Here is a 22,593-nt window from a genome sequence, read left to right as displayed (position 1 = left end):
TGTCCAGCGAGCCTGTCTCTCTAGATCGAGCAAGTGTATGGAGTCGAAGAATTCTCGCTACTTTGGCCCCCTCCTTTCTCGAAGTCTGAAGTCAGATAGATCGATTGCCGAAGGCTGACTATCGAACGAATCCTTCAGCTTGCTGGTGTATGATGGGGCCAAGAAATTGGCCAACCTGGATACGAGCAGCCGCATTATGCAGATGCACCCTCCTCTTCATCCCTGACGTCTCAGACATCGCCTGTCTACCAGCGACGACACTCCGGATGCAAGGCAGCTGGAGCGAGATCTCGAAACGAAGATAATGTCCACCATCTACACAGACCCGGAGACCTCGCAAAGACACCAGCAGGGTGGTACAGTGCCACAACATCCGACCCTGACTTCGGGGAAATACTTCCTGTGGCGAACCGCTTTTTCGGCGTCCCCGAGTGCGGCGATGCAACGCAGCCCATGAGGTCGGACGGAGAGGACGTTGGCAGAGATACGAGGCTCAACAACGAGGATCTTTCAAGAGTTGCAGTTGACAAAATGCAGCATCGACGAACAGCAGTGTGTAGTATCTACGCAAAGCATAATTCATTCGTGCAGAAATCTTGGAGGACATGGACGTCATATTGCTGATGCGTCCAGGCTAGGGTTAGGGTTTGTAGTTCAACCACTCTCTTTGAACAATGGTGAAGGTCAATCATTTCAGTCTTGCGTCTGCCGACAATGACAATATCCTCGCCAACGAACAGGAAGAAGACCTCCGCCACACTTATTACCACAGCAAGCCCATTCCATCGGCGAGAGCGCAACTAACCTCAACAACCACATGTCTTCGTATCGTGCACGAGAAGCTAATATCAACGGACAGAGTCATACTTCACATCAGCCACTACAACCCCATCCGAGCCGAGATAGATCATCCACCACAACTCTTCCACCTTGCGGAGTTTCCACCGACATCAAGATCCAATATACCTCAATCCACGCAAAAAAACGCAAACGCTACAAAAGCACAACACTCCCGACCCGAGCAACCCCACACCCGAACAGCGCTTTCATGATTCATCAATAGACTTCATGTCGTCCGAATCTAGCCAATGCTACCGGAGATTGGCTCTTCCATCACAGCATCATGGAGACAACTAACGCACGAGTCAGTGCCCGGGCAGACGGAGTCCACGCTCGTCGCTGACCCGAAGTTCTTCAACATCGCCGTCTCATCAAACTCCGGAAGTCAAGGTCAAGTTTTGCACCAGAGAGACGCCGACTGAGGTAGTTTCCAGCAAAACACTCAATCGCCGTCGGAAAGCAGACCATGCCGTCGGTCTAGACCTAGACTCGTGACGAAAAGGCAAGAGCTACCATACGGACCTTCGGGGATTCGTCAATGATATCGAGACATTTTCGCATCGTCCATCCATGGAGAAAAGTGCCTCGTGGCCTTGAGTTCAGTCGGGCCACTCGTCTTTCGCGGAGAAGACTCCAGTCCAGGCAAGGACGTACCTCATAGAGTTCGAGGAAATCAATGACGCATGATCCGGAGTCTACACGGGCAAGGGCATCTACCTCTACCCAGTCCTGTCGGATGGCATGACTGTAGGACGAGGGAGTGCTGGAGAAGTCGACATGGCACGCTCACGAACTCTCCGAACTCTCATTCCGGATTCTTCTCCGCCGTAGTACAGTACGGTAGACTCTCTCATACACAACCATCTCACTCTCCCAACCCCCTCGCATAGCAATGATAAGCCATCATGCCCACCCTCCGCCCAGCCCCCACGCCATCATCTCCGGGAATAAGAGGTATTTCTGGCCGCTCAAGAACCCAAACCAAACCAAACCAAACCAAACCTGCTGATCGTCCGGCAATCCCTGGCCCCGAAAACATATCACATCACATTTCTCTTCGTTCAGCGATTACCCAAACAGGCAGCAGGTCCGGCACTTTGCCCGCATTCCTTCGTCGCTCCCGCAACTTTACCTCCTATGGCGACATCATTCAAACCCCAATCACTCTACGAAAACTCCGAAACTCCGAACATGGTAGTCCGCCCCAAGTCCGCTCCTCACAGTGACTAAGTGAGCCATGGAGTCGCATCTTCCGAGCTTGAGGTAGCTGAATATAAAATTTGAAATCCACCTGACCTGACCTCAAGCGCTGATTTAGCTGCCCAGGTTCGAGCACGTGTATCGCACGAGAGGAAGTCATTTGAAGGTTTCCACTACCTTACACTCCGCCTAACCAAGGCCATTTCAGGAAGGGGGAGTACGAGAAAATTAGCGCTGGGGGCAGGAGGACGGGTTTGAGGTTAATAGAGAGAGAGAGAGAGAGTGAAGATCGGCTTCACGGTGAGTTTTGGACAGGCATCACGCACGCTTGGTGAGATACCGTGATGGTTGCGAAGGAATTTAGCACGGTCGTCGTCGTGGGAGTCCGGTCATGAGAGGCTAACAACAGGCGGAAGATCAGCCAAGTGATGATGACTTTGCGAGAGATACTGGCTTGGCCCCATTCGGCCATGTTGGAACGAGTTGAAAATTTACGGCCGACACGATTTGCCGTCTTTACGACGAGGGAGATTGTGGAGGATGACAGAGTGTGAAGATCAGCGGAAGTAGTGGTGAGTTCTCTCTCTCGAAGAGTACTACGGCTTGGCTGTTCGATCATGATGTTCACTCGATCCAACATTGCCGGACGGATTGCCGTCTTTACGAGCAGGAGATTTTGAAGGATGGCAGGAGAGAGAGGATGGGAGGGAGGATGATAGAGTGCGAAGATCGGTCGAGTGACGATGACTTCCTGAAAGGCACTTGGCTAGCGACCGTGATGCCCGCTCGCTCAGACAGTGCCAAAGGGATTGCCGTGGTCACGATCAGGGAGACTCTTGAGAACCGATAGGGGAGGCAAGTTGGATGGTAGGAGGACTGCTCCGATCGTGTTGGTCGTATGCAAACTTCCTGGTCGTGTTGCTTGAGATTCTCCTGCAAAGTCTTCTTGCATTCTCATCTTCGAACGCTTCGCCCCGTTCCTATACATATTAACATTAATCATTCCAGCCGTTCCCATCAGTCCATACATTCCCTCACACACAGTGACCTCGACACATCCTCTCCTGCAGATGCCTTCAACCGATCAATCACCCCCTCTGCGCACTCGCCATCACAAACAACTCCTCCACCTTCCGATTAAACTCCTCCGTAACCTGATCCTCCTCCTTCTTCATCTCCCTCATCTTCCTCTTCGCCTTCTTCTCACACTCCTCCTCCTCCTTCCGGAATCCCTCCATCTCCTTCTCCAACCCCTCCTCCGCCTTCTTCCCCTCCTCACTCTCGCCCTCAATCTCCTTCACCAGTCCGTCCATCTCCTCCTTCACCTCGTCCCGCTCGGCTTGTAGCTCCGCGATACGAGCTTGCTTCTCCTCTTTCCGCTTACACAGCAGCTCGAGGGTTCTGCCGAAGTGCAAGAGTGTGGTGTTTTCGGTGCCGTCGGGACGGGTGAATTTGACCGAGACCTGTTCTTCTTCGATGTCGCGGTCGAGGACTTTCATTTCTTGGAAAAGGGCGTCGAAGTCGGCTTGCGTGGGGACGCCGGAGCGAGGGACGGGGTTACCATCCGCGTCGAAGCCGGTCTTGCGCGTGGTGATGATCTGGGTGAGGTCGGTGTGGCGCAGTTCGAGGTGCGTGGCGGCGGAGTCGCAGTATTCGTGTGCCGCTTCTGTAGAGGGGAGGTGAGTGAGCTGCGCAAGTGAAGGAGGATTGTGACGACTCCTCACCGGAGAAGCCCATTTCCAGTCCCTGCTCCTGCACTTCATCTTGTCGATACTTTGCGAAGAAGCCGGGTCGAACACGTAGAGGATCATCTTCCGAATTCTGTCGGTGGATGTGCTTGCCGAATTGTTGGAAGAAGCCATCTTTGGCGACTGTGGACTTGAGGACGCCGGCCGGGAGTGGTGCGAGGACTTCTCGAGCGGTGCGGTCTTTGCGGTGCTTGCTGCGAGACTTGTCGTGGTGCTTCTTCGCGGTGGAGTGAGGTGCTCCATTTGCCCAGGTCGGTGGGATGTTCTCTTTGCCTGGTGAGTGAGAGGCTGCGATGCGGACGCGCTGTTGCTGCTGCTGGTGACGCGGGAGCTGGACTTGTGCCATGTTGTTGAGCTTGCGGTTCTGACGTGAGCGGAATGGTCGATGACCACACCGCTAAGCACACACTGAAGCAGAAAATGGAAGCGCAAAACGAGATGTCGAAGGAGGATGAATGTCGGATGGAGGAAGAAAAGAAGAAGAATAAAATGAAGTCGGCGAACTAGTTCGAAGATCGGGTCGAATCTCACAAACAGGAAGGAGCGAGATTTCCATCTCCGGCTTCAGACAAGATCCTTACCATCCATGAATGCGCATACTCACTACCGTTATCACTTGCTGCATATCACGTATCTTACGTGTACAAGTTGCGATACCACAACAGATCCTCTTGCAGCAAACGCTCTCAGCGGACTGATCCCACTTATCACTCCGAAGCAGGAGACGTGGTGCAAGCCTGCTCCTCGCCTTCCATTCCATCTCGACGTTGCTCTTCCATTCCCCGTACTGATACATCCCTCCGCATCTCCTCCTCAAGAACTGCTGCCTCCCTCCCCTTCCACCGCCGCCAAAACCCCCTTCTCCTCCAACAACGACGCCAACGATCCATCCTGATGCATCGACATCATAATATCCGTCCCACCCACAAACTCCTTTTCCACATACAACTGCGGAATCGTGGGCCACTCCGAATACTCCTTGATTCCTATCATCACACACCAAGAATCAGCCTCAATCCACATCCATCCATCTCCACACAGTATCTCAATACAACATACCAGCCCTCAACTCCTCATCCTCCAGCACATTAAACGCCGTAAACTTCGCCGGATCCACGCCCTGCAGTCCCAGCAACTGAATACTCGCGCGACTGAACCCACACTGAGGTGTCTCGGGGGTTCCTTTCATGAAGAGGACGACGGGCGCGGAAGCGACGGCTTTGTCGATTGCTTGTCGGGTTTCGGTGGAGAGGAAGGATTTTTGAAGGGAGGCGAAGCGGGGGGAGAGGAGTGGGTTGAGGCGCGGTCGGAGGGCGGAGAGCTGGGATGGGATGGTTAGTGGGGAGGAGTCATTGATGGGAGGAGGTCAAGGAGATGAGATGTACCGCTGATAATGCTGGGCGGGAATACATGTTGGGTGGTGGTGTGGGTGGTGGTGTAGGAGAGTGATGTTCTTGAAGCTCGACGAATGTCGCTGAGTAAGCGGATATATCTCCGACTCATCCATGGATAATGAATTCCAAGAATTCCCCATCCATGGACACAACATGACCGTACCACCGTATCAACCAGACCGGATCCGAGCTGAATGGACATGAAGCGAAAATCCTTCTTCAAAACCTCTCCCTCTTCCTGACATGCTCCTCCTTTCAACATCAACCTCCACCACCTGCCGACCAATCTTCTTCTCCGCCCTCTTCGAACTATCCATGAACATTGCCTTCCTCCTCACCATCCTCATCGTCCTCGTCTACCCGATTCTCTGCTTCACCTTCTGGATGGTGGCCAGTCGCAAGGACACGCCGGCGGATGAGTCGCCTCTAAGCGCCTACGAATCATTCGGCATCTTCAAGTCCTCTCACCCCTCCAAACCAGCCAACCTCTCCAGACCCTCATCTCCCCCTCCCACAACCGACATCCTCCCTCCCCCACCCCCCGCCCTCATAGCATCCGACCACCACCACGACAACCGCCCGCACCTCCTCCTCTCCGCTACCGGCTCCGTAGCAACGATAAAACTCCCCCTCATCCTCTCCTACCTCTCCACCCACCACCCAAACCTCTCAATCCGACTCATCCTCTCTCCCACCGCCCTCACCTTCCTCTCAGGCCAGTCCGCCGAGCAACCCACTCCCGCGACTCTCCTCGCCACGATCCCGACGCTGGAAGCAATCTACCTGGATTCTGATGAATGGCTCCGCCCCTGGGTGCGCGGTGATCCAATTCTTCATATCGAGTTGAGACGGTGGGCGGATTTGATGGTCATCGCTCCCCTCTCCGCGAACGCGATGGCGGGGCTTTGTGGCGGCTTCTCCTCCTCCTTGATTCTCAGCGTCGCGAGGGCGTGGGATGGGACGGGCACCATCGACGAGGAAAGACCATCCGTGCCGTGGCCGTACCCTATATCCACTGGACAGGACGATAGAGGGAGGAGGAGGAAAAAGGGAATCATCCTATGTCCAGCGATGAACACCGCCATGTGGAACCACCCGGTGACCTCGTCCCACATGGCGAAATTGGAAGGGGAGTGGAATGTCGACAGGGAAGGCGGGTGGGTGGAAGTTCTCCGACCGGTGGAGAAGAATCTGGCCTGTGGAGATGTGGGCAGTGGAGCGATGAGGGAGTGGAGGGAGATTTGTGGGCTGGTGGAGGAGAGGTTGGGTTTGTCGAAGGGCGGGAAGAAGGTGAGCAAGGAGAACTGACGTGGAAGCGGAGAGGCTGGGTGTAACAGGCACGAAGAAAGCAGAACAGAACGTTGTGAGTTTGTTGGATATGATATGCGGTTTTTTTAGCGACCGTGCTGGGTAGGGTATCTCGTTATTGAAGATCTCATTATGAACGCCAAAAGAAAAGAAAAAAAACGAAATTGACGGACTGCATCTCCCTCCTTTCCCAAAGAGACCTCTCCAGAGCCGCCGATGATTGCCGCAGGCCCTTTCTCTTCTCTTCTCAAATCATATTCCCTCCCGCCTCCAACACCTCGCTCTGCCCAAACCACTCCCGTTCCTCGAAATCCACGGTCAACCGCCCCCATCTCCCTCATTCACCCTCTCAAACCCTCCACCTCCACGCCTCCCCCTCCCCACCACTCCGACTTGGATGCAACGCACTATCCGGCCTCCTCAAACCACCTCCTCCACCCTGTACCAAATGCGCAAACTGCGGATTCACCCCCATCGGCGCCGAAATCTGCATCTCCCCATTCCCACCCTGCTGCGGATTCACCGGCAAAGGAGGCGCAAGACTATTCCTCCACGGAGAGAAGATGCCTCGGACTTTTTTCGCGGTGCAGGCTGTGGCGCGGGAGTAGCGGGAGGTGGGACTTGCGGGCATATGCGATTGGGTGGGGTAGGGTTTGTTGGGTCTAGCGGAGGAGGTGGTTGAGGACGATGAGGAGGAGGTGCTGCGCGATGGGTGCTGATGATGATGCGTGACTGGCGTGATTGGCGTTTGTGAGGCGGTGTGGTAGGAGGGGAGGTAGGAGGTTCGATGAGGTTGTTGGGTGGTTGTGGTGGTGGAAGAGGAGAAGGAGAATGGGTTGAAGGATTTCCTCGCGGAGGAGGAGGGTGAGGCGTGGCGCATTTGCGGTGGAGATGGCGTACTGCTGCTGTGGAAAGACCCTCCGACGATGGGAGTTTTGTTGATAGCGGCTCCCTTGGCGCGGACTTGTCGGGCGGTGGTGTTGTTCGCCGTATCGCGGAAAATGTAGGATGCAATGAGGTTCAGCCAGCCGAGGATGAAGACTACGATTCCCGCGGCGATGACGACACGCCAGAATGCCAGGCCGAGAGAATCCTGGTTGCCTGAGGGTTTGTTGAGGTTGCCCATGATGTTGGCGCCGAGGGCGAGTTGGGTCAAGGCGAGGAAGACGAAGCCGGAGCGCGGAGAGAGGAGGGGCCAGTTGCGGGCGAAGTAGGGCCGGAAGAGGGAGAGTTCGGACGTTATGAGGAAGACTGGGATGGGTCAGTTGGAGCAGAGGGATGGGAGGAGTTCGATGAACGTACTGCTTGTTCCGGCTGTTACAACATGTGAGACGGCGTCGAAGAAGTACAGCTTTGTGTCTGTTGAGATCTTGACGAGCATGACGATGCTAGCGGCGATGACTGCCATGAAGGCGATGATGTTCATCACGCGGATGCCATTGAGAATGATGTAGCCGGGACCAGCGAGGGACTTGGGTGAGAGTGTCATCTTGGATTTGGGAGGAGTGCTGCTGTCCTTTTCGTTGAAGATGCCGAAGCGGGATCGCACGGCTGTGAGCTCGAAGGGCAGGTACAGGAGTCTGGGAAGGAGGAGAGTCAGCTTTGCTGTTGGGACTGTTGAAGAGGAGACAGGCCATACTTCTCTGTTGGATAGAGACGAAGAAACATGTGAGGTTGGTGGTATTAGTCGAAGGAAGGCTGTCCAGCAGATGTTGTTGGTGTAGAGAGGTGGTCGACCAGCGAGGGCTCGAATGAGTGAAGGATGTGAGAGGAGTTGGAAAGGAGTCGTGTGTTTTGTTCGTGACTTTGCTGCGTGATGTGAAGATACAGAAGAGAGAGAGATAGAAGGAAGAAGAAGTCCAACGCCTGTCAAAGGCCGTGAACTCTTCCGATTGTCTGCCAGAAAGTGACAATAAGAAGAATAGCAAGTCGCCAGCAACAATAGAAAGAAAAGGGAAATGTCGCTAGAGGGTGAAGCGGAAGGAAAGGAAACACTCGACAATAGGAAGAATGAGAATGCTCGGCGGATGGAGGTGAAGTCGACTCTCGCGAAGACTTCAACGCCACCATATCATGCACATCGTGTTACCGACAACATCGTCCATAGGGAGTCATTCTGTTCGCGACGCGGTTCGTGAAATGAAACGATATGCGCTCTTCTCTGCCGTGCATGAATTGCGATTTCACGGCCAGCAGAAGAATTGCCTTTCTGGACACAGAGCGCTTCTCAGCATCAGTCGCGCGACTGGGACACGAAATCACTGGACGAGCACGCCTTTCCAGACGTTTGCAGTGGCGTAAAGATAGATACAGTATTGTTTGCGGAGCATTGAAGTTGATGTAGGTGAATGAGTGGTGAAGGAACGTCGGCGCGTAGAGGTGTTTCAGATACCGCTGGTCTTGGCGTTTCAGCGATGAAAGAGCAGCACAAGAGGTGAAGTTCCAAGGATGTTGATAGGCGCCGGCAATCAATGCAGAAGAACGATCCAAGTTGAGCGAATCAAAGTAGACTGTGCAAAGGTCCGTGGTGGCACAAAGACAAGCGCGATAGTGCCTGAGACTTCAGCAATGGCCTCGAGAAATCTCTAGGTAGCGGACCTGGAACATCTGCTCGCTCGTAGCTACTCGCATTCCTCCAACACTGAGCAACTACACTGTACGAAGCTTCGCGGCGATGCAATACGATCTATGCATGTCGTGCTTCATCAGCGCGGAAGCGAAGTCTTATCATCAACGATGCCACGCTTTATGGTCAATGAATGGCTTGGAAGGAGTGCGAGGTATTACTTACTGCACGATTGCCTGTACCCAGCGAATGATGTGCCGATGGTCTCATGACTGTGAGCTCTTTCTGACCATGGCTCTCTCGTATCCTCCTCCCGACCCATGGGGAGTCGGAGCAGTGAGCCTGCTGTCCCTCGACTCGACCTGAATTGGATCCCTTTATCCCGCACAGTCCTTATGTTTCCACTCCAGCCGAAATGACATGTTGATGAACTCCGCATTCCGCCGGCTTTTCGTATCGCAGTGACTTGACCTTTCCGGGCTCGATGCGTAGCCTTCGCTCAACCCTCCCCCTCCCCCTCATCCTCCGCCTCACCTCCAACCTCCTGCATCGCCGCCCAAGCCTTCTGCTGCCCCTCCAGAAGCCCTGTGTAGTAACCCGCATAGTACCACGACATCATAAGATTCCTCATATGGACTTCTTGACCTGCAAGTTCAATGGTCAGCATCCACGAAGTCGCCCCAAGAATTGACAGCAGAAGGGAAGGGTAGAGGATCGTACCGCCAGTAGCACCACAAGCACTAAACAACTCCTTCGGCATCCTCAATCCCGCTCCAGGCATCCCACCTCCAGGCATCGGCGTAGCAGGGAATTTCCCCGCAACCGGTTGCGATGGCCGCGCGGGCGCAGGCGTGGATGGATGGACACCCTCAGCATTCACGAAGTTGAGCGGGACATGCGCTGCATCTTCGGCCTGGTTCTTTGAAGGCAGATCACCTGCTTGGGATGTGGCCTTGACTTCTTGAGAGACTGATGGGGAACGGGACACCTTCTTGCCGAGAGCGGCGAGAGAGTGGTATCTCTGTGGCAGTTGTCAGAGCGATGTTTTTGAGTTGGAAAGGTTGTAGCGAAGCGGACTTGGTACTCGGCGTAGGCGTCGTTCCAGGAGGTTTGGAGGGCGGAGTCGTCCCAGTCGGATGGGGGCTCTGATTTTTCCGCCATCAAATGCTTTCTCACTCGATCTGAGGAGTCGAAGAAAGACGACAAAGTTGAGTTGTCGGAGTCCTAAGAATGGGCAAGCAATCGCATGTGAAGTCCACCACAGTCGCCGGATAAACTCCGGCCCTGACCTCCGCCTTAATTTTTTGAGGAAAGTCCTTCTCGCATCCCAAGCTCGAGATTCTTTGCACCAACCTTTCAATCCACACATTGTACACACCACAACCATGTCGACTGATACTAAAACCACCAAGAAGCGCAAGTCCGGTGACGACGTCGTCCCTCCCACCAAGAAAGTCAAGGTCGCGACAACCAGCACCCGCACGACTCGTTCCGCCGATGCGCCTGCACCACCACCCGCCGCAGAAGCACCTGCACCTCTCAAGTCTGCGTTGAAGAAGAAGAAGGATACGACTAAGAAGGCAGAGTCGAAGCCCGCAAAAGCCAAGAAAGAGAAGAAATCTGCCGCCGCCGCAGCAGCACAGGACATCATCTCCGACGACGAAGAAGCCGGCACCGCCCTGACAACTGCCCAAACCGACGCCCTCTTCGCCGGCTTCACCGATAGCGAAGACGAAGAAGCCGAGGATGACATCAATGCCGACACCGACGCCATCGACGTCGCAAAGCTACCAAAAGCCCCCAAACCCAAAGCCCTCACGGGAGCAACCACTTCCTCCGACCCCGAATCCATCCCCGGCGTAGTCTACATCTCCCGCATCCCCCACGGTTTCTACGAACCCCAAATGGCCGCCTACTTTTCCCAATTCGGTCCCATCTCCGCCATCCGACTCGCTCGAAACCGCAAAACGGGGAAATCGCAGCACTTCGCTTTCATCCAATTCGAGTCGGCGAGTGTAGCGGATATCGTGGCGAGGACGATGGACAAATATCTGCTCTTCGGACATCTGCTACAAGCCAGAACCATCCCTCTGGATCAAGTCAAGGAAGGACTATTTAGCAAGCAAGGAGCGAAGGGAGGGAAAGTGAGGCCGAGAAATCGGATCGAAGGGGGAATACTCAAGAGAGGTACGGATCGCGAGACTTGGGGGAAGAGGGTCGGGAAGGAGGAGAAGAGACGGAGTGGGAAGGGGAAGAAGTTGGAGGAGTTGGGGTATGAGTTTGAGATGCCGGAGGTGAAGGGGGTGGAGAGTGTGCCCGTGCAGCAGCAGGCGGTTGAGGGGGCGGTTGAGGGAGCGATCGAGGGAAAGCCAGCTGTGGATCCGAAGGAGGTGATTGTGGATGAGGTGGAGGAGAAGAAGATTGAGGAGAAAGTGGAGGAAAAGAAGGAGAAGCGGAAGGCGAAGAGTGTTGTTGATGGTGCTGAGGTGGCGCCGAAGAAGAAGACGAAGAAGGCGAAGGTCGCTGCGTGAGTGTACATTGTGTTCGGCCGGGCATGAGGAAGTCGATGCTGAGGATGTTTTCACGACGGTCTGTCTGCTAGCGAATGCACATGTTGGAGATTGCAGAACCGTTCAGTCACATAGATCACACTGAAGACTTCACGTTGCTCACAAGCTCATTCGACTATTCGTTTACATTCGTGCGTGATGTATGGTCTGAATCTATACACAGACTCCATTATCACCATGCTGACGGCCTCATCTCGTCGTCTGCTCATCTCATATCTCATGCACCTTCGCCTTCGCTATGCAGAAGAACAACTCCTCTCCGCAACCTCGCTTTTCATCATCACTGGATGATCGTCTTCGCCCACGCCACGGCACCTCTCATCTGTCGTCTACGCATCTCGTCTTGTACACCCCATCCCACCTCTCCCTCACTTACAGTTCAACACCGCACTCGGCACCAACCCCGCCTCCTTGACCGTCAAATTGAAGTCGTCATACCCAAACGTCTTCCTCGGGAAAGTACTCTCAAACCCCACCGGCTTCTGGCCCGTCTCATTGCCCACCGCCTCCGCCACCTCAAACAATGTCGTGTCCGCCCCGAATGTCTTGGTCACTGGCCCGTTCGCCGTCATCAACTTTAGTCTCGCCTCCGTGTGACCTGCCTTTTTCGCAGCAGCGGGTGCAGCAAGCCCAGCAGGAGGAGCTTGTGGAGCGCCAGGGTTGTAGGCGTCTGGATTCTCACGCATCGCCTTATCCTGCTCCTGCTTCGCTTTCCGTGCCGCCTTGTCCGCTTCGATTTTATCCTTGATCCTCTTCTTCGCCGCCAAATCATCGAGTTTCTCCTGTTTCTTCGCATTCGCTTCTTTAATCTGCTCTTTCCGCTGGAGTTGCTCTTTCGCATCATCATGTTCCTTCGTATGTTTCCTCCTAATCTCCTCGTTCCGCTTATTCGCCAATTTATCCTCATTCGCCTGCCCCGCTCTCTTCTCCGCCAACTTCTGCCTCAACTCCTCCAAGCGTTGCTTCTTCTCCTCTTCCGTCAACGGGGCAATCTCCTCAGTCGATTCAGCAAAGTCGACGTGCCCGGATTTCTCGGCGTGGAATTGCGCTTGTGCCATGCTGCGGAATTTTTTGCCGCATTCGTTGCACAGCATGCTGGCGGCTTTTTCGCCGGCGGAGAGGGCAGGTGCGCCGGCTTCGTCTTCGTAGCCTGCGTCGTCGGCTTGCATTTCCGAGAGGGATTTGTTGGCGTTCTTGTCGAGCCAGTCGATGGCGGAGGGGAGGTTGCCGGATTTTTTGAGGGCGAGGGAGGCTTTTTCGCGGTCGAAGCCCATGTCGACGAGGTTGTCGAGGTCGTTCGCCATCTTGGGTGATGGGTTTGGGGGTGTTTGTGGCGGTGGTGGTGAAGTGTTGGTGTAGTTCAGCTGGTGGCGGATGGCGGTGTTGATGTGATGGAGGAGGAAGGAGGAAGGTTGTTTGATGAAGGAGTAAGTGCAAGAGAAGACTGAAATGAGGTCTTCACGTGAATTTGATGGTTGATGTTCGTGAATTGGAATTGGCCTTCAAACAGCAGGGGGTGACGAAGCCGATTCCGATTTCCAGGCGACGTCAGGCCACAGCGAACTTGCAGGGGTCCGGGTTTCTTAGCTGTCCGCTGGTATGAGGTATGCTACGTGCCAACGTGCCCGAAGTCCATCTCCTGCCAACTTCGACTTCATCCTTCAATCCATCATCCCACTCCCACCACTCCCACCTCGCCGTCGACATCACCGCCGTCCTCGATCTCCGCTCCGCCGTCGTCGCCAGAAACACACCAATACCTACATATCGACTTCACCACCACACCGCCAGCGCAATGTCTGTCGTAAGTGCGCCGATGACGAAACCAGCCTCGTCCTGCCGAGAAGAAACACGACCACCATACTGACAACTCTTCCTTATCGCAGGACCTCCACCCACCTGAGCTCGGCTTCCGACGTATGTTTCAACCGCGCCGCGCTCTCTGCTCGCGACGACGACTAACAAGGGACACCATGTAGGCCCATTCACGCACGAAGTCAGCCAAGTTCTGCGCCTACACAACCCGAACTCGGAACCAGTCGCGTTCAAGGTCAAGACCACTGCTCCTAAGCAGTATGTCACGGCATGATCCTACGATAATGGCTACACACTAACCATCAACACCACCAGATACTGCGTGCGCCCCAACTCCGGCCGCATCGAGCCCAACAGCGATGTCGAGGTCCAAGTTCTCCTCCAAGCGATGAAGGAGGATCCTCCAGCAGACGCTCGATGCCGCGACAAGTTCCTCGTTCAATCCGTCGCCATCGGTGCCGCCGCGGCCGAGAGCTCTGCCAACGTAGCCCAAATCTGGTCCAACATCGAGCAAACCGCCAAATCCTCCATCCAAGAGAAGAAGATCCGCGTCAGCTTCCTCCCCGCCGATGGCTCCAATCCAGCCTCAAACGGCCTCGCCGCATCTCACCACGAAGACGAAAGCCCGCCATCCTACTCCTCCCCAGCTCCACCTGCACTTGGCGCTCTCAGCACCCCGCAAAAACAGACCACCGACTCCTCCGCTCGCAGTCCCGAAGCTCCATCCACCGCGAAATCTACCCTCGTCAACACCGTTGCAAACGTCACTGGATACTCGCAGAAAGAGCTGGAGCAGCAGTTGGAGGAAGCCAAGACCACCATCTCCCGCCTTCAGCAACAGGCTACGGATGGTCTGCGGCAGAGAAAGACGGGCGGCAGCGGCAGCACGGATACAGCTAAGGGCATTCCAGCGAGTCTGCAGACTGGCTCTCCTCCAGGCGGTGTCTCTGTGCAGATTGTGGCTCTGCTGTGTTTCTTGAGCTTTTTGATCGCGTACCTGTTCTTCTAGACGAGAGCGTCTATTGGAGGTTTGTGAAGCAGCGCCGGAAGAAGGAAACGCGAAGGAAATGTCGAATGCAACACAAAGCAACCGCACAGCAAGGTCGGCATACTCGAGGACTTCGGAATTCGTTCCTTGTGGCAAATCCAAGCCCACGAGCGAAGAAGAGATGAATGGGCAAGGCGTTTCCTGTTGGTACTGTAGGAGAAGTGGGATAGAGGTGGGCATGGACGAGTCGAAGCGATCTTGTTTCCTTGCGTTTAATAGCCGAATGAGAAAGCCTGTACGATTGGAGATCTTTGGTGACATTCAGCATGGTCTTTTCAGCCGAAATACAATTTGACGTCGAACAAAGTGAGTCGAGATTTTGTGGTTCAACAGGACACTGACACGCGCCGCAGCACCCAGCTCGACCACATCGACACGCCCTATCGCGCTTCGATCTTCGATCTCAGAGGTCAAACTATGAGTATTGGCACCAAGATACGATGAATACGGTAGCGAGAAAAATGGTGAGCTCTATGTTGCTCATTTGAATTGGGTCTGCCTTTGCGAGTGTTGTTGTCGGGAAGAATCAAAGGGTGGATTGGAGGTGTTGGGAGGAGAACCACACACAGCGAGGGAATGACCATGCCTGTGGAACAATAGTTGTCGTATGGAGAGGCTTTGGACTTGAATGACATGGATATGATGTTGGTGAGAGCAGCGTGGATTGAGGCTCTACAGCTATCTCGCCTCGAAAAAAAAACCCCTCCCCAGGCAAATCGAACAGAGGAGGAACGACTTCGACGAGTCGGCAGAAGTGAGTGTTCCGTTTGCGAGAAACTCAACGCAGAAATCCAGTTGACACTGAGAGCAGCACAGCCACCATGGCATGCCAACTCAAGCGGTAGAGTCGTCCGTCCTTGCGTGCTTTGACGGCGAATGTGCTCTTCGGGTGTGTCACGCGACCCATGGACTCTAGGCCTTGTCGCCATCATCAACGAACCTGCACCCGCAGTGCCCATCCGTCTGGCTGAAGCACACGTTAGTATGCGTAATGGCTTCGCTGTCCGTGCTCGTGTTCGACGAGAGTTTGATGTCTAACTCACCAGTAGCCGCCGACACCTTGCTTGCTGGACTGGCAATAGCTGTTGCAATGGTCTTCGATACACGCCTGAAGGAAGAAAGAAAATCGTTAGTCACTTCCAAAAAAGGGTGCGAGGGAGCGTGGGACACACCGAGATTGGCGCGATCAAGCCGATGAAGGCCGCGATAAGAATGGTGAGCTTCATGTTGTTTGTTGATAGTTGAGCTTCGATCTGATGTTTGAGTCGTGGTTGGAGGAAGATGGTCCTGGAGTTGGAATCTTCGTCGATTAAGAAGGGAAAAAGGACAAGTGGCGAGAGCGTGGGGTGTTCAGTTCTTAACCCATTGCTGAGGGAGATGAAACTCAAACAGGCTGACTGTCATCTCACGTGGCCGCGGAACCATGCACGCGAAATTGAGCGCAAGGATCACTGGCATAGCTCGATCGCGCGAGCAGATCTCGGAGACTCGTGTCAATTTCGAGTCGGAAAGACCGGAGGTGTTATTCATAGCCTGGCTCTTTTTTATTCATAGCCTCACTCACCCAAATTCGTGCCAAGACTGCGTAGCCTTGCTCCCCTCGTCCCTCGGGTCACGGCTTTGCTAACGACAACAACATAGTTATCCTAACTAGACGAACGACGAGGTGTCCGCGACCGATACCCCTCCGCTGTTAGGGGATGGTCGCAGGCTCCTAAACCCCCACTCCAGGCCGCGAGGGGGGCCCCTCGGATCGCTCCCCAGTAGTAAACTGGGGCTATGAATAAAAAAGAGTAAGGCTATGAATAACAACGGGGATCTCGGAGACTCGTGTCAATTTCGAGTCGGAAAGACCGGAGGTGTTATTCATAGCCTGGCTCTTTTTTATTTATAGCCTCACTCACCCAAATTCGTGCCAAGACTGCGCAGCCTTACTCCCCTCGTCCCTCGGGTTACGGCTTTGCTAACGACAACAACATAGTTATCCTAACTGGACGAACGACGAGGTGTCCGCGACCGACACCCCTCCGCTGTTAGGGGATAGTCGCAGGCTCCTAAACCCCCACTCCAGGCCGCGAGGGGGGCCCCTCGGATCGCTCCCCAGTAGTAAACTGGGGCTATAAATAAAAAAGAGTGAGGCTATGAATAACAACGGGGGGAAAGACCTGGATACATGGCAATCAGACTTCCACCTTGCGAAAAGCGACCGTGGATCCGTGATCGGAGCTGTGTGCTGGCGCTCTGTTTCAGGCCACAGAGCTGCGTCCACGCTGATTTGAAATGCCGTCCAATTTCACGGACAGCGACATCCTTGGGCCATTATTAAGGCAAGCGGACTGGGAGTCACCGGCGTCGGCGAGCTCGTTGCTTCCGTATATGTGAGATGGAGCCATGCCACTTGAGATGCAAAAAGCCGTACAACTCCTTGCGTTTTTCTGGTAGATGCAGGCCGCGGTGTTCAATTCAAAGAAGAGGAATGGCGACACCAAATGACGCAAGAGAATGTCGCAGAGGCACAGGTATGAGTAGTCAAAGCAGTACGGTGCAATAGGGAAATGCATCAACCCGGAACGATGAAGTTTCACACTCTCAATTCGTCGCTCGGACCCCCACCTTCCTTCACTTCATTCTCAATCCCCTCATCCCCTTCCACTGGAACCCTCCACTACTTCTTCGCCGCCTCAGCAGCCTTCTTAGCCTCAGCTACACCACAGTCAGCACATTCCCCAAGCCTGCGGACATTTCCAAAGTTCTCAGAACTCACCCGCCTGCTGCTTCGCCCTCATAATCGCCGCCACATCGTCCTTGTTGCGCATCATCTCGGAGCCAGACAGGCTGTTCTTGGACTTCTCGCCGGCCTGCTTGGCGAGGTTCTTTTCGCGGGCCTTGTCGCGCTGGTTGCCGCGAGCCATTTTTGAGAGAGGTGTTTTGGTGAGATCGGAGGAGACTGGTTGCCGCGACGGTGCGATTTCAATATTTCTTGTGGTGTGGAGGCCGCAGTCGGAGTGTCGGCGCGAGTTGAAGTGGTCGTGGATGTGTATGTGGTCAGAAGGAAGAAGGAGGTGAGGTGGGATATTTTTGGAGATCGACTGGTGGCGTTTTCCGGCGGTGAAATGCCACGTGGCGTTCGGGGGTCCGAGCTTTGGAGTCTGCTTGCAACAGCGACAGAGGACAGAACGGCGACAGCCAGCCAAACACTTACGTAATACCACCAAAACTTGACAGTTTGAACTTCGCAGTAACGACAACTAATCGCTTTGCATTGGAGCCTGCGGCGCCCAGAATAGTTTAGCTGTTTGGGACAGCCAGGGCGAAGGATAACAATTACCATGTCGTGGCCGGAGACGAAACTTAACCAAGAAAGGCTGTTGAGCAAACGTGGCAGCATGCTTTTGCTCAGCTCTACGTTGTCCATGCTACTGTATCCGCCTCCGAATATCTACGTCTCGCCGTTGGAGACATTGCTCTCATACAGCTCTGATTCGTGAACAGTTCCACGGATTACTTCTACCGTCCCACACTTCTATCCTGCCGTAACTTCATGATACCGCCCTATCGTCTCAACCGTCAGAAGTGTCCATCCTCTCCGCTGCCCTCGCCGCCTTCTGGTCCCTCTTCCACGCCTCAATCTTCTCCCTCAATTCGATATTATCCACCACCTCCTCAATCTTCAACGGCGCACGATTGAACGGATCGGTCGGATCGCTCAGCAAATGACTGCGAATCGTCGCACGGTCAATAGTCTCCTTGCTCACAGGCAAGATAACAGGATCCGTCATCAGCGTCGCCAAGAGCGGATCGAGGAAGTCATCTGGAATGTCGCCGAGATCTTCTTCCTCCTGGTCGTCCATCGCTTTGGCTTCTGCGGCGTCACTCCCGAGTTTCTGCCATATCCGCAACTCGTCCGGTGATTTGAGGGCGCGGGTTGTCATGATCTCGGTAGCTTTGGCGAAGTTCTCCTTGGAGTAGGAGCGCGCGTCTCGTGCGATGGCTTCGATGAAATTTTGTTTGGCGGCAAGATTGGTGTAGACGGAGATGATATCGGAGAGGAGGGCTTTGGGGTTGAAGCCGTATTCGGTGGGGTTCTCGACCTTGAGATTGCTGGATTTGGGGCCGACCATGAGGGCGAGGTTGTAGTCCAACATGTCGGCGAGACGGGTGACGATCTCCTTCATCGTAAAGGACTCGGCGAGAGTTTCTGTGAAGAGAATGAGCGTCTCCATCGTCTCGCGAGTGAGTCCCATGTAGCTCTTGGCGCGACTCTTGTGGTCCTCGAGCATTTCCTGCTTTGCTTTGCGCTCTTCTTCGGACAGGCCCTGCAGGTAGGCCGCATCCTTCATCTCCTTGCTAAGGTCGTGAATCTTGATGAAGCTGCTCAAACTTTCGTCCAGCACGAAAGTGGCGTCGTTCACCAACATGTTCACGAACTGGACAAAGAAATTGGTGTTGACCCGCGCTTCCTTGGCGAGGTTCTCACGGTATTGAGTATTGACCCAAATGCGCTTGATGACCTGGAAGATCTCGTATCGGATGTTGAACTTGTCGAAGAATTGCGTATGCGTTCCAGTACTCTCGGCTTCGATGTAGAACTTCATCAAGGCGTGGAGGAGATGCTTGTTTGCAAATGCCGAGCCGATGAGTAGATCACCGAGTACTCCCCGGGAAGAGTTGCCATACGGCATGATTCCGTAGTAGAGGATCGTGACGAGGCCAGACTTGACACCGGGGTTCTTGACGTACTCGCTGTTGCGAAGGAAAGTGACACACATCTGCACGATCTCGTCGCACTGCTGTGGTGTGAGAATTTTGGGGATTTCCTGCGTGATGAACTTGAAGTTCTCCACAATATCCTCGAGGAAGTATTCGGGCAAGCATTTGAACACTTCAGGTTGCTCCGCCGGCAGTGGCAGCTGCAGCTTCTCCTTAGGAAGGTTTTGCCGCGACGCCAGGCGGAGCAGCCAGACGATCACATATCGCATAAATTGCATCGATCGAGACTGGGTGACGTCGTCCATCAGGACGCCGTATGTAGCGTGAATGGTACTCCAGGAGTTGTCGATGGACTGCTTGATCTTTTTCAGTTGCTCCTCGTATCTCGCGAGATATCGAGGGTCCTGCGGCCATCTATCAGTAAACAATATTAGTAAAGTTGACGGGAGGGATACGAACATTGATGTACTTGTGACGCTCCGCCTCGAACTGTTCTTGGTCCTTCTCGGCACGCTTGACGGACTTGCGCATGGTTGTCATCCTTGTTTGGGCGGCTTCGGTACCATAATGATGAGCGGCAACCGTCAGGAAGAACACCTCGGAGATGAAGTTGCTCTTGCCCTCCGCCTTGTGCGAGTAGAACTCGTCCGAGGCCTTCTGATCCGCATTAATCTTCGTCTCGTCGGAGATATCCACTCGAGGATCTCGGCGCAAGTAGTCGACATCGATCTTCTCAATCTTCGAGAACGACGCATCCATAAAAGGCTCGCTCAACCGATCGAGAGCGTTTGTGACATTGACCAAGAATCCATCACCTGACACAGTCCGATAGTCGACCCGCATCGCCCTCTTCTTGTGGTTCTTGTTGACACACAGAGCGAACCAATTGAGTATCCGCTCTCTTGTGGCAGGGCTTGCGCGCACGACTGTGTCCGCCATTGTGAAGAGCTCGTCCTGAAGTGTTCTCAAAGTCATGCGAATTGCGTTTTGTCCATTTGCGATGAAGCCGCGATCCCGTGTCCTGGGAGCAGAGAAGTAGCTGTTCGCCACATTTTGTTGCATAGGCGAGAGTCGGAAGAAGGGTCCAAGGATGGTGCTCGTCTCGATATTCTGTGCCTCGATATCTGGCGGCGCCCACATCGGTGACTGTGTGACAGCGTCGACGATTTTGGGGAAACGAAGGATATTCCGCATTGCCCGCACATACATTGTGTAGTCCCCCAGCATGTCCAAGTGTGCCAATCTCCGACTGAGCTCTTCTGCCGCGTTGACGATCGCCTCTTTGATGCTCTCATCCTCCTCGAGAAGTGCGCTCGCTTGTGTCAAGAAGTCTGTGCAGATTCCCAGATCGGACTCTGGATCTGCAAGAAGGTGGTCCACCAACGCATTCGTTACCGCCACATTCTCTCCAAACATCTCTGGCATGGTCACCGCGAAGACACAGTAGCTCATGCATAATCGTCGCGTCTCCTTCAGGATCTCGAGCTTGGCCGTGTCTTCTGCCCTCGCAGATCGTATTGTACGAGACACACGTTTGAAGCATGTGAGGAGGTATTCGAAGATGTTGCCGCCCGGTGCTTGACCCGCAGCTTCTGTGATCGCGCCCTCCAGAACATCCACGTTCAGTAACTCCGGCCGATTTTGCTCCGTCAAGTCGTCTCTTGTGCTAGGCAAGAAGATCAAGTTGTTGCCATGAAGGTCCTTGACCTCCTCCACCTTCAATGTGACTCTGAACACTTGCCGCAAGGTCTTGTCCTGCCATGTGTCGATGCTCTCTGCCGGCTTCTCGGTCGGTCGTGGGCGTTCGCGCTTCGGTGATGCGGGTCGTGGCTTGCTGACATTGATCTTGACGGGCTTCCTCTCGGTTGGCGCTGGTGTGGAAGGCTGTTCCTGTTTCAATGATGGCGTTTGAGCCATGTCGCCTGCGCCGTCGGTGACCTGTGGTGTGGGAGTCGAGGTTCGTGTGGCATCGTTCGAGCTTGAGGGTGTCGTCGCCGTCGTGCTGTTCTGGCCTCCTAGCTTCGCGAGACGCTTTGCTCGGATCTGTCACATGCATCAGTATATGCTGCGGAGCTCGGAACGTCTAGAGCTTTACCTTGTCCGCATCAGATTGTGTGGAGTCCATCGTGTGATATGCGCAAAGGAGCTCGTTGAGATACGCTCGGCCACGAGACGTTGATCATGCGCAAGAAGGGTGGTGAGGATGAAGATAAAATGGTGGACGATGAAGTGGGTGTCGCCTGCAAGAGAGCAAAGTGACGCTAACGGAGTTACTCCACCAAACGCCGATTCACCAGGTGAGATCATCGGACCACGAGATGGTGCTGCTGCCTTCTCCCATCGGTACATCTCGATCGCACCACCTCACGGACGATTTCGAATAACGAGTACCATGGCTAGATGAAGCTGTTGCCGGGAACAGGCTAATGCAGAATGTTAAGGTATGATAGCACTTGCACGATGGTCACGGGCAGAGAACGGAGATTGTCACGGGAACATGATCATTCGGAAATATGTACACTGTTCCGCAACAGTTCCTACCCTCGTCTTGCAACCATCTCATGTCTACAGATTACTCTTGCACGAGAAAACGGCATTGTTGGAACTGGTCCTCTTGAGATCAATGGCCGATGCGTAGACGCCAAGCACAGTCTATGTGGTCAGACGATATGCGTCAGTAATGGAATCTTCTCTGGACGATGTCCTGGATAAGGTATGTACTTACGAACACAAAGGCGACGATCACCATGGTATAGCAGAATGTCGACGTCTTTGGGGAGTATCGATAAGCGGCGATATATCGGGCCAGCCGAGCAGACCTCTTTGACATTCCCTTGTCAGGTGGCAGCAAGTGTGGCGGGAGGTTGTTTGCACTGTGCCAGATCCAGCCGGCGCAAGGCGTGCCAAAGCAGATCGAATAGCCAACGAGCGACCCAACGAGGCCGAGCAGGGAGCTAAAGTTGGGGATTCCGCTGGCAACGAGCACGGCGGCAGTCCAGACACAGAAGACTGCAACGATGTTCTGTCAGTTGTCGTCCAGAGGAACGAATGCAAAGTAATGATGAAACGTCGACTCACCGATTGCTCTCCATTCCCAGTGCAGCCGTCCCTCCGCGGTGAGTAACGCATCCGCACCGTGAAACCATGAGAAAACATTCTTTGCAAACACAAGTCCGGTGATGAACCCAGCGATCAAGATCGTGGGTATAGCAGCTGAGTAGCTGGCAGTGGAAATAGTCGAGCCGGCCGCGCTAAGTGCAGGAGCCTGAACGCCGACGCCGACGTAGGCGAAAATGACGAGGGAGACGACCAAGTACATGGATCCGATGTAAGCCTGAGCAACGCGCAGTGCTTTTGGAAAATCGGCCACCTTTTCCATCTCGTTCATGATAGG

At 54.2% G+C, this 22,593-nt stretch overlaps 9 protein-coding genes across 9 annotated transcripts; 3 read left to right on the top strand and 6 right to left on the bottom strand.

Moving 5' to 3' along the window:
• Positions 1-4,485: 4,485 nt before the first annotated feature.
• MYCGRDRAFT_77629 (uncharacterized protein) lies at positions 4,486-5,200 on the bottom strand (the record flags this gene model as incomplete). Its single annotated transcript, XM_003847993.1, has 3 exons — positions 4,486-4,774; positions 4,848-5,109; positions 5,174-5,200. 3 exons carry the CDS (start codon positions 5,198-5,200, stop codon positions 4,602-4,604), a joined length of 462 nt encoding a protein of 153 aa, XP_003848041.1.
• A 510-nt stretch (positions 5,201-5,710) lies between these two features.
• Positions 5,711-6,457, top strand: MYCGRDRAFT_17882 (putative phosphopantothenoylcysteine decarboxylase; the record flags this gene model as incomplete). The annotated part of the gene is made up of 2 exons (XM_003848006.1): positions 5,711-6,172; positions 6,233-6,457. Coding segments are annotated over 2 exons (687 nt in total), but the record flags the coding sequence as incomplete, so codon positions are not given.
• A 979-nt stretch (positions 6,458-7,436) lies between these two features.
• MYCGRDRAFT_50467 (uncharacterized protein) lies at positions 7,437-7,979 on the bottom strand (the record flags this gene model as incomplete). Its single annotated transcript, XM_003847992.1, has 2 exons — positions 7,437-7,741; positions 7,793-7,979. Coding segments are annotated over 2 exons (492 nt in total), but the record flags the coding sequence as incomplete, so codon positions are not given.
• A 2,462-nt stretch (positions 7,980-10,441) lies between these two features.
• MYCGRDRAFT_97226 (uncharacterized protein) lies at positions 10,442-11,917 on the top strand (the record flags this gene model as incomplete). Its single annotated transcript, XM_003848007.1, has 3 exons — positions 10,442-11,583; positions 11,714-11,757; positions 11,871-11,917. 3 exons carry the CDS (start codon positions 10,442-10,444, stop codon positions 11,915-11,917), a joined length of 1,233 nt encoding a protein of 410 aa, XP_003848055.1.
• A 77-nt stretch (positions 11,918-11,994) lies between these two features.
• MYCGRDRAFT_77625 (uncharacterized protein) lies at positions 11,995-13,026 on the bottom strand (the record flags this gene model as incomplete). The annotated part of the gene is made up of 1 exon (XM_003847991.1): positions 11,995-13,026. One exon carries the CDS (start codon positions 12,928-12,930, stop codon positions 11,995-11,997), a length of 936 nt encoding a protein of 311 aa, XP_003848039.1.
• A 302-nt stretch (positions 13,027-13,328) lies between these two features.
• On the top strand, positions 13,329-14,450 carry MYCGRDRAFT_111565 (uncharacterized protein; the record flags this gene model as incomplete). Its single annotated transcript, XM_003848008.1, has 4 exons — positions 13,329-13,430; positions 13,513-13,543; positions 13,606-13,699; positions 13,757-14,450. 4 exons carry the CDS (start codon positions 13,422-13,424, stop codon positions 14,448-14,450), a joined length of 828 nt encoding a protein of 275 aa, XP_003848056.1.
• A 686-nt stretch (positions 14,451-15,136) lies between these two features.
• MYCGRDRAFT_82925 (uncharacterized protein) lies at positions 15,137-15,779 on the bottom strand (the record flags this gene model as incomplete). Its single annotated transcript, XM_003847990.1, has 3 exons — positions 15,137-15,456; positions 15,533-15,597; positions 15,662-15,779. The coding sequence occupies 3 exons, from the start codon at positions 15,713-15,715 to the stop codon at positions 15,402-15,404; spliced, it is 174 nt and encodes a 57-aa protein (XP_003848038.1).
• A 1,233-nt stretch (positions 15,780-17,012) lies between these two features.
• Positions 17,013-17,496, bottom strand: MYCGRDRAFT_82924 (uncharacterized protein; the record flags this gene model as incomplete). The annotated part of the gene is made up of 2 exons (XM_003847989.1): positions 17,013-17,192; positions 17,254-17,496. The coding sequence occupies 2 exons, from the start codon at positions 17,399-17,401 to the stop codon at positions 17,155-17,157; spliced, it is 186 nt and encodes a 61-aa protein (XP_003848037.1).
• Positions 17,497-18,049: 553 nt separating this feature from the next.
• MYCGRDRAFT_77616 (uncharacterized protein) lies at positions 18,050-21,245 on the bottom strand (the record flags this gene model as incomplete). Its single annotated transcript, XM_003847988.1, has 2 exons — positions 18,050-19,603; positions 19,659-21,245. 2 exons carry the CDS (start codon positions 21,114-21,116, stop codon positions 18,050-18,052), a joined length of 3,012 nt encoding a protein of 1,003 aa, XP_003848036.1.
• Positions 21,246-22,593: the final 1,348 nt, after the last annotated feature.

This window comes from Zymoseptoria tritici, chromosome 12 (genome assembly GCF_000219625.1).
Source record: "Zymoseptoria tritici IPO323 chromosome 12, whole genome shotgun sequence".
Taxonomy (NCBI): domain Eukaryota; kingdom Fungi; phylum Ascomycota; class Dothideomycetes; order Mycosphaerellales; family Mycosphaerellaceae; genus Zymoseptoria; species Zymoseptoria tritici.
This window is presented reverse-complemented; position numbering and strand designations above follow the sequence as displayed.